This window comes from Zingiber officinale, chromosome 10B (assembly GCF_018446385.1).
Source record: "Zingiber officinale cultivar Zhangliang chromosome 10B, Zo_v1.1, whole genome shotgun sequence".
NCBI classification, from domain to species: Eukaryota; Viridiplantae; Streptophyta; class Magnoliopsida; order Zingiberales; family Zingiberaceae; genus Zingiber; species Zingiber officinale.
This window is the reverse complement of record NC_056005.1, coordinates 10,361,330-10,372,114: the sequence shown is the minus strand read 5'-3', so window position 1 is coordinate 10,372,114 and position 10,785 is coordinate 10,361,330. Positions and strand designations below refer to the sequence as shown.

General features: G+C 41.4%; 2 protein-coding genes across 2 annotated transcripts; both read right to left on the bottom strand.

The window, feature by feature from the left end:
* Positions 1-2,126: 2,126 nt before the first annotated feature.
* On the bottom strand, positions 2,127-3,872 carry LOC122028933 (zinc finger MYM-type protein 1-like). Its single transcript, XM_042587905.1, has 3 exons — positions 3,170-3,872; positions 2,588-2,988; positions 2,127-2,504 (listed from the first exon to the last, which is right to left on the bottom strand). The coding sequence occupies exons 1-3, from the start codon at positions 3,870-3,872 to the stop codon at positions 2,127-2,129; spliced, it is 1,482 nt and encodes a 493-aa protein (XP_042443839.1).
* A 3,677-nt stretch (positions 3,873-7,549) lies between these two features.
* On the bottom strand, positions 7,550-9,391 carry LOC122028639 (UPF0496 protein 1-like). Its single transcript, XM_042587488.1, has one exon. The coding sequence runs from the start codon at positions 8,986-8,988 to the stop codon at positions 7,774-7,776; it is 1,215 nt and encodes a 404-aa protein (XP_042443422.1). The 5' UTR covers positions 8,989-9,391; the 3' UTR covers positions 7,550-7,773.
* Between the last annotated feature and the right edge of the window lie 1,394 nt (positions 9,392-10,785).

Genomic DNA, 10,785 nt, shown 5'->3' with positions numbered 1-10,785 from the left:
GAACGGCTCGGGCCTTCACATCGAGCGCTTGGCTCGGATACCATATACCCGGCCGAACGGCTCGGGCCTTCACATCGAGCGCTGGGCTCGGATACCATATACCCGGCCGAACGGCTCGGGCCTTCACATCGAGCGCTTGGCTCGCATATAATCCTCCCCGAGGTAGTCTCGGCTATAATGTACCTGGCCGAGCGGCTCAGGCATTCGCTCCTAGGCAATAACCTCCCTCTATCATCCTGAACAGCGCAGGGTTTTGGTTTCCCATCCTGCCATAATAGTATGCAGCCCGGCCGATCGTCGAGCGCGTGGCTCGGATATAAACCTCCTACCGAGCGGCTCGGGGCCTTGCCGAGCCCGTGGCTCGATATAAACCTCCGGCCTATCGGCGGGGTTTCGCCTCGAGCACGTGGCTCGGATATAAACCTCCGGCCGCTCGGCTCGGGGTCTTCGCCAGGCACGTGGCTCGGATATAAACCTCCGAGCGGCTCGGGGCCTTCGCCCCGTGGCTCGGATATAAACCTCCCGGCTCGGGGGCCTTCAGTGATAACTGACAGAACAAATAACAGAAAAACTGACCATGATCATGAGGATGGCAGAACTATCCGGCGTCGTTCATCTTCACGTTCCAGATCAGGCGCGTTCCCACAGACGGCGCCAATTTGATCCTGTCTGGAAGCTGAGAAAACGAACCTGCCGGTGTGACGTGTCTGGAAGGTTGACCGCATCCCCATGACCCGGTCGATGATCTGTCCTCTACGTTGACCAGATCGTCAGAAGTCCTCCTCCGGTCAACTGTACCTGTATCCAGCGACCGGGTCGCCCCCGGTCTCTGGTACCTCGGTGCTCGAGGCGAATCCCACAGACATATAAATAATCGCATAATAGTATAGCATAATTAACTGAATGCAGAAAAGGTACGAGAACGTACCCTGGCCCAGGGGGGCGCCCTCGGATGGATGGATGAGCTGGTCGAGCTAATGATCAAGTCGTCGTGGTCCCGGATCCGAAAAGCGACATGTAGGCCGAGACATAATGGCTCGTAGGCCGATACGCGGCACGCAGGCCGGATAACACAGATAGCTCGTAATCATAAGAGATGCACAGAGTGAAACCCAACGACTCAATGGCCGGAACAACCTCGGCTCGATGGCCGAACCCAACCTCGGCGCGATGGCCGGAATAACCCAAATAGTATCGAGCTGCGGCTATCTGGAAGGTGATGATATCCACTAAAGACAGCGGCAGTAGATGCGAGATGGGGAAGATGCGGCTGTCGGCGGCGACTGTGGCCGCGGGAAAAGGCAGCGTTGGCTGCCGGTGGCGGCTATGGATGCGGGGGAAGGCAGCAGTGGCTGCCGGCGAGGAGGGCTGCTGTGCGCGCGGAGGCTGCCGGCGAGGGGGGCTGCTATGCGCGCGGAGGCTGCCGGCGAGGGGGGCTGCTATGCGCGCGGAGGCTGCCGGCGAGGGAGGAGAGGAGGAGAAGAAGGGAGCGCCGGCGGCTTCGTCGGCGCCGGCGAAGAGCTGGAGAAGGAGAAAAAATCTCCTTGATGGCTGGCGGCGGCCCAAAATCACGAAACTCCCCCCCTTTTCTTCTCTCTGTGAACAGTGCTTAAAAGCACTCCAAACCCTTAATGAGCCCAAAAGACCAAAACGCCCTTTGACCTCCCATTAATTCCTCCCATGCCATTCTCATATCCGGAACACTTACAATATGTGATTGAAATGATATTGTTAGAGTTTACCAAGAGTTCAAGATACTAGAACTCGAGAGTCTTTCCATTGTCCCACTTAATACTCGACTGATTCTCCATAACATGATAAAGTAACATTGAGAACATTTAATCTAACTTCCAAGAGAAAAAAACTAGAAATTTAGGAAAGATTAGTCTACCTTTCTTCCATAGGTGAGATTCATTTCCTGGTTGGCACAGAAGTCTGTGACTGCGACGGTCGACGAGTCGATACAAGAGGAGGCAATTGGATTCTACGAGATTGCATTTGTTGAAAATGTTGTAATATTTGCTCATTTTCAATTGTAGAAAAAATGTCCTTTTCAATGTATACAACTAGACTGTCATTCATCCATTCATCTCCCATTCTATTGTGTAAATCAGTCTTCACAGTCTTCATTGCAGAAAAAACTCGTTCAACCGAAGCAGTTGCAACTGGTAAACTAATGCCAACTCTATCATACGATAAACCAATGGGAACACCAAATGTTTTTCAGTCTCAACCAATTTCTGAGCAAGAATTCCCAAGTCATCAATTGAAGAAAAGTAAGGATCATCCCGCAGATTATAAAAGTAACTCATAAGTTGTTGTTCCAAAAATAAATAATCAGTACCACAGAAGTCCTCGGGATAAAAATCAGCAAGATGGATGAGTTTGTGAACATCAAATTGAGAGAAAGAATTTCTTGGATGAAAACATGATATGCAACCAAGCAAATCCGTACTAACTTCTGAAAACCGATTATTCATCTTTTGTATAATTAAATCAACAACCTAGCATTCAAATTCGCAACCATGATAACATTAATACTCAATGAAATATCTTTAACAAAAAAAAAGATTTTTAGAAATAATACCTGACAAAAAATCTCCACACGATAATGATGAAAATTGGTGATGAGTTGCCCTCTACGCCTACCATGACCACGAGTTAGCATGTTGTCCTCCATATCAAGTATTGGAATCATATTCAATTCACAAAATGTGTTAACTTGTTCCAAAATTATCTGCCATCCATCTTCCCTGAAGTCTTGTAGTCGACATTTCACACTTCTAACCAAGGACATGGCTTGAACAATATTTTGATCCCCTTGTTGTAGGGAAAGTGATAACTCATTTGTAATTCCCAATATATACTTCATCAAATGTAACACAAAAATAAATTGATAACTCTCCATCTTCTCAATTAAACCTGCGGCAACACCTTTATTCGCAGAATAAGAGGCATCATCATGTATATTTCCTAACACTTCTATCACTGAAGACCACATAGAGCATAAACGAAGTAATGTTAAGTAGTGTGATCCCCAACGAGTATCTCCAGGTCTTGCTAAACTAGTTTCTTGATTTTTTTCCTTTTCCACTAGTAATTTCTCCACTTTCCAATTCAGCAATTATCTTATCATATTGAATCTTCCTAAGTTGATCTCTCCTCTTACAAGATGCTCCAGATATATTCACAATCATGGTTATATACCCAAAAAATTCACTCACATTAAAATTGTCATGGGCAACAGCAACAAGAACTAATTGGAGCTTATGAGAGAAACAATGAACATACATTGCAAATGGATTTTCTTGTAGTATCAGGGATTTCAATCCATTAAACTCGCCACGCATATTTGAAGCTCCATCATATCCTTGACCTCTCAATCTAGATAATGATAAACCATGTTGCACAAATAAAGTATCAATAGTCATTTTCAAAGAATGAGAACCAGTGTCAGGCACATGCACAACCGCAAGAAATCGTTCAATCACATATCCTTCTTTATTCACATACATCAAAACAACTCCCATATGCTCCTTCACTGAACTGTCCCGAGCCTCATCAACCATCAAAGAAAAGAATTTATCTCCAATATCATTGATTATAGCAAGTGTGATCTCTGAAGCACAAGCACGTGTTAAATCCTTTTGAATTTTTGGGGAAGTTAATTGATTGTTTGCAGGAGCATTTTGTTTTATAACTTTAGAAACCTCTTCATTTCGTTGACTATACCATTCAAGCAACTCAAGAAAATTACCTCTATTTGAAGAACTAGTTGACTCATCGTGTCCTCGAAAAGGTAACCCCTGCTTCAATAAAAAGCGTGTCACATCCAACATTGTTGTTAAACGAGTGCGATAATCAATTTCCATATCGCGACTATGTACTCGTAAAATATTCTCCACACTATGTCTTTGATCTTGAAAAGCCTCAAATTGTATTCTAGCTTCATTGTGACAGCTATTCACAGTCCACATATGACAATTGAATCTTTCTAATGCCCTTTTCTAATTGTTGTATCCATCTTTTATAAAGACATTATCTACATTTTCTTGATTTAACGGTTTGAAAAGATAACACCAAAAGCAAAATGCAGCATCTTTTGATATGCTATACTCTAGCCATGTATATTTTTTATACCAAGTTCCTTGAAAACTTCTTTCTCGATTACCAAAAGTTGTTTTCGGATACACATGATCATTTGGTTGACAAGGCCCTCGGAGCACATACTCTCTTCGAGCTTGATCTCGAATAGCAATATCAAAGTCTTCAATTGGTTTTTGTAATCCCGGATCACTAACAATATCATCCAAATTTAATTTTACACGGGATTGATTTTCCACTTGTTCAATAACATTCGGCTCATTAGAGGAGCTAGAGCCGGAAGGCCCGGAACTACGAGTTCGTTTAAAAAATCTCTCCATATCTTATACAAATAAATAACTAAAAATAAATTATGTAATGAAAAAATATATGTTGAACTAAAACTTTAATAAACTACCACTACAAATGCAATAGAAAACTAAACTTTAATAAATTATGTAATGGAAAAATGTACAAATGCAATTCTGTATATTAAAACTAAAACTTTAATAAACTAAAACTTTAATAAACGTTAAAAAATTATGTAATGGAAAAAATGTACAAATACAATTTTGTACATTAAAACTAAAACTTTCATAAACTAAAACTTTAATAAACGTTAATAAATTATGTAATGGAAAAATGTACGAATGCAATTCTATACATTTAACAAAAAAAAATCAAATAATAATGGAAAACTACCAAGAACCCAAAAATGGTATTATGTACATTTTCAAAAAAAAATCAAACTATAAAAAAGAAATAAAACACAACAAATCTAAATTCAAAGTTCAAACTACGGAGAAATGACGTTGGAGCTTGGAGCCTTAGAGATCCAGTTGTCGGTTGGAGAATGGAGACTACTGCCACCGCAGCGCCGCCGTCGCTTGCCGCTTGGCTGTTCGCCAGCGAGACTGCAGCCTGCAGATCCGCGAGACCGCGACTCCACCGAGGCTCAGTCGCTCAGAGGCACCGACTACCGCACTTGGAGACTTGGTTGGAGGATTGGAGCCTTAGACTCTAGAGCCTTGGAGTTGGAGGAGAGTTGGAGTGGGAGAGGAAGAGATTAGGGATTTAGGCCTTTAGGGTTTCCGTCGCCGTTCTGTGAAGTAGCAGCGAAGAGGCAAATCGGCATCAAATTAAAAAAAAGGTAGATCCGCTACCTTAGCGGCCCCCCTAGTGCCGGCCCCACGGATATGGAGGGAGGTTCATGCAGGTACACAGGCCATAGTCGCATGACGGGGTAAACCTCAGGTCGTCAGTTCCTGAGAATCGATCCCTGGCCATTACGCCAAAGATACCATGCGCCTATCGTCTGCGCTACGCCCTGGGGGCAATTGACATCTAATTAAAGAAAATAAAAGAAGATGTCGTGTTTAATGTTTTCACTTTTTTATAATTATTTTATTTATTTAACGTGGGCCCACTTACCTCTAAGTTATGTATTATTTAATTAAAAAAACTAAGGAAGTAAGAATATGAAAGACGCCTTATTCTCTCCGTCACCGCACCTGCACCTCAGCACCTGACCACCTGCACGACGCCGATGCGGACGCACCACACAAACGCGACAAATGCACAGTGGCGAATGGCGATTGGCAAGCAACGCCGTAGGCCCGCAGCGGCACCACCGCGGCGGCGGTAGGGCAGCGCCAGCGTCGCACCGGTGCACGGCGCACCAACATGGCAGCAGCCGCACAGGCGACACTGGCAGGCGGCAACAAGCGCCGTGGGTAGCGTCCAGGTGGGGGAGGTTGAAGCCTCCTCTCATCCTCTTGCACCACTCGGAAATTTTCTTATCGTCCAGCGATATCAGTGGACGGCAACCACGCTGGGGGGTTGAAGCCCCCCTCAGCCCCCCCAGTCGGTCCGCCTCTGCCTATTCCCCTAAACCAAACATCCCCTTATTGTTAGAGCAAAAAGTAATAACATTCACTAAGGTGGCCTATTATTGCTAACCCATAGTTGGATACAAGTATGTAAATTTTGAGGGCATTTTATTCTAATATAGCATGCATTTATATTGGGAGGTTAGACATCAATAAAATATTTTGTATCTACTAAGATCAAGATTAATTGAAATAATCTTATTGTAATAAAGATGATTATATTCATTCCAAACATCTCTAATTTTAAATTATACGAAAAAAATAAATTACTGATCAACTTATAGCTACGGTAGATTTCTCTTATATGAAATAACCATCCATATAATAGTATAATGGGGCTATCAAATATTATAGTTGCATCGTATTATAATCATTTTGGCATGATAAAATCAGTAAAAAATAGCTACCGCTAGCTATTTTTGATTTTTCGCAAATCGCTAAAAAATATTAAATTTTTTTAACAAAAACTTATCGATTTAATAAAAAATAATAATTCTTATTTTTTATTTTTATTATTTAATAAAAAACCAGTTTAATCCTTTAATTGATTTTTAAAATTGAAAAATTGAAAACCATTTAATAGAAAATAATTGATATTTTTTTAAAAAAAACTTAACTTGCAAATAAACCAAATTGAATTTCTTAATTAATTTAATTTGATAAATTATTTCGACTTAACTCAAGATTTACTCACACATACTTTATTGATATAATAAATATCCAAGCAAACAAAGTATAACTAATAAATGTGGCATTAAAATCATCAATAAAATGTTAATTAATTCATCAAATATTATTTTTTGCATCATACTATAATTATTTTGACATGATAATAATAATGGAAAATAGGTATTACTGTTTTCTATTTTCTGCAAACACTTTAAAAAATATTTAAATTTTTAAAAAACTTAATCAATTTAGTAAAAAATAAAAATCTTAATATTTTATTTTTTTAATATTTAATAAAAATAATTTAATAAATTTAATACCTAAAATGAAACCGATTTAATCAAAATAAATTATAATTTTACAAAAATTGAATAAACCAAATTAAATTTCTGAATTAATTAGTTGCAATCTATTATTTAAGTTTACTCCAAGTTTACTCACTTTCATATTAATGATGACAATGATTTAGGTTGAGTTGGATTCCATATCCTTTCTTCCATCGCATCTCATCCACTGGATTTTCAACTTACATTCTCATTTTCATATTCATGATCAAATATCAATACCATTCTTGTAACTATCATATAATCGGATATTTTCTATACTAATAATTATTTGCCTTCTATCCAATCAACATATTTTAACAAAAGTATAAAAATCCATGGGGCAATATGCAACATTAAGATACCTTCTCTTAGATTTTAGTTTTAGCAGATTAACAAATTAATTTTTCTTAATGAAGAATGTTATACTATTGCAAGTATTTTCTAATTTACCAAATATCTATATCTGATTATTTAAATAAATTTTAAAAATTCTTTGGTTCACTCTTTCATTTAAGTCCGATATCCAATTCACCGTTGAGAGAGTAAATTACCATCCCCTACCCTTATATAATAATAAATATCCAAGCAAACAAACCATTTTAATTAACTCATCAAATCTTTTTTACATCAAAACATGAAGAATAGAATAAACTATTTAAAGAAATCAATTACATGTTTTTGTTTACATGGGAGCAATGTAAATGACACATCGTCTATTTAATCTAATTCGTTTTTTTTTTTGAATTGTTTCATTCGAATATTTTCAAATTCACTGACAAGACAAGATGGCGCACCGTTACGTTGGCTTATTCTGGATTTCTGATGATCCTCTGCAGCACCACCGTCCTCGCCCTCCTTATGTCTCTGCTGCACCGATCGGCCTGCTCTCCCAAATCCTCCACGCTCTTCATGAACGCCTCCAGTCCCCTCCTCACCTCCTCCATCCCCAGCCTCACCGCCTCCGCTCCCCTCGTCGCGAACTCCGCCTTCTCCAGCACCGCCGCGATCTCCGCCTCCAGCCGGTCCACCGACACGCGGATGCTCTCCAGATCCTTGATCGCAATGTAAGTCCCCACTTGCATCGAACTCAGCACTTCCTTTTGCCCCTTGACCGCGTTGTGGTAGTCGTTCAGCAGAGAGTCGATCCACTTCCCTGTCGATCCGATCGGGATCGCCGTCGCCGCCGCCAGGGCCGCGGCGACCGGTGGGGCGGCTACCGCCGCCGCCACCACCGAGCAGATCAGGACGGCGGCGAAGGTCGCGGCAAAGATTATGCTCGACAGCTTCCGCCACACCTTGATGGACCTCATCTTCTTGTCCAGCTTCGTCTTCCGCTGCTGCAGCTTCTCCAGCATCGAGATCTGCTGGCGGTAGACGGCGTGGAAGGCTCGGAAGAACTCTTCCGTGAAGGGGTCGCCCGCCGCCTTGAAATGCCCTAATTCCTCTAGGGTTTTTGCGTACTTGGGTTTGCGGTGGGAATCGGGTTCGGCTCCGGCTCCGGCGGCATCCTCCTCGGTGAAGCGCTTCAGGGCGAAGTGGATGATCAGCTGGGAGTCGCGGGCGCGCATGAGGCACTTCTCGAGGGCGGCGCAGAAATCGAGAGTTTGGAGGCTGTTTTCGAAGTAGTCCTCGACGAGGTCGAAGAGGTCAGGGGTTTTCCAGATGTCGCGCTTGCAGTCGAGGATCACCTTCACCACCTCGTGGTTCATGTCGAGCAGGCAGGTGGTGATCTCGCGGAGGGAGTTGAGGGAGAGCGACCGGACCTCGACGCCGACGGCGAGGGAGGAGATGACGCGGCTGGTGCGCTGTTGGAGCGTGGTGTCGAAGCTCTGCAGCTCCGGGTCGAGGCTGCAGGCGGCCTCATAGGAACTCAGCTCGGCCATGTACCGAATGTCTTCGGCGTGGGAATGGGCGCCTTTTCCTCCATGCGCCGCACGGGCTGCAGCACCGCCGGAGGTGCCGCGACCGTCTATCAAGAGATCCGGCGGCATCTCGGCCCTCTTGCTCTGGTGAGCACCCATGATTTTTTTTTTTAAAAAACAAAAAAACAGGAATCAATTAGGTGGAGAACAAGAATGAAGGGTGACGCTTTATGAACTCTAGACTTGAGGAAGAAAAAACAAGGGAAACTTGAGTGCTTCTTTATAGGACAAAGCCGGAAAGGCAGGAACTTTTATGGATTAAGAAATGTTCTGAACGGAAAGGAGGAAGAAATAGAGTAATGCGAGCTGCGGGAAAGCGTTACGATAGGGGAGTAATTTGCAACGTGGAATTAAGAGAGTTCAAAAAAACAAAGGTAGAGAGGGATTGTGCATGTCGTATACGCATGAGAAACGAGTAAAGAAGTGAGAAGTAGAGCAGATGGTGCTCCTGAGAAGCAACCTTCTCTTCCCCCTCTAGACAGATGAACTTTGGCTGCAGTTTCGACGCATGAAGCAAAAGTTTAAAGGGTGGTGGACATAAAAGCTGAATTGATTTTTTATGCTATATTATAATTTTATATATGGGTTCAAAATTTTTAAAATATTTATTACAATTTTAAATATGAACCTCGTGTGATGTACGTGTCTCTGACGTTTTATCTCTAGCAACCGGGCAGGCCTTTTCCTCATTGATCACAAATTGTGGACGATAAATTAACAATGATAGTAACACCGAATCGACTGATGATTAGGTAAGATTTCTATTACTGCAAGAGAGGTTTTTCGGTGGTTTAAGCAACAAAGTTATGCATTTATTAAGACCATGATCTTAATCCGTTTCTAATTAACGTGCAACTAAGACCTAATGGCAGGCTTGCATGCTCGTACCTGTCCTTGTCGCTGTTCTATTTCCTGCGGTCTCGCCTGACTACAGAGCTTTCCCGATGATTTCCAATCATGAATAATAGTATTCACGGTGTCCGACAGCTGAAAAGATGGTTTGTTAGGAATGCGATTTTGCTACTGACATAATGAAAATTTCGTGTTGTCTTATAATACAAGAAGTATCGGTGTTGGATCAGAGAGAAAGGGTCTTAGACATTGACTTTTCGATGTTTAAATTAGTATTCAGTTCGAGTGAAAAGAATAATAAAAGTAAACAGATAGAACACATAGAATAATAAAATATAACATATCTTTATACATGGAGACTCTTTTATATACTTACTGTAGTACTTATGCACGCTTTATATGAACGTTTTGTAAATCTTTTTAAGAAAAGATAAATCAAAAAATGTTTTTGGCATATTTCTTTAATCGAACATGCAAAACTTGTTATGTGAAAGGTTAAAAGTTTTCAAAATACGATTTATCTGTAGGATATTTTCTGTCATTTCTGACATAAATTTTTAAAAGAGTATGATATGATATATATATGGATCCCACTATAGGTCGACCGACCGCCACTTAGCCGGGATATCGCCAGTCCGACTGTATAGAATGCATTTACTAACCTATTCTTCTCTCGACTTCTATATTGTTAGAGAGGTGTGTCCGATCTATTAAACCCTTGACGGTCGGCTAGAGGGAGGTGAATATCCTTGTAAAACAAAGCAAACCTTCTTCGGATTTTATACCTTAATAAGAATTTACACTTACATAAAAATAATTAAGAAACTAAAAAAGATGAAACACAAAGAAATTACTTAGTTATAATCGGGGAGGTTGTTAATCCAAGAAAGTTGAAAGCGCACTAAACAAATTTTTCTTCAGGCGGAGAAGTCTCTTACAACCTTGATGACTCTCAATAACAAGGTTGGAATCAAGTAGAATCAATTACAAGTGTTCTCCAGTGTTCTTCTTAGCCTTCTGGGACTAGAGTTGTATTTATAGTCC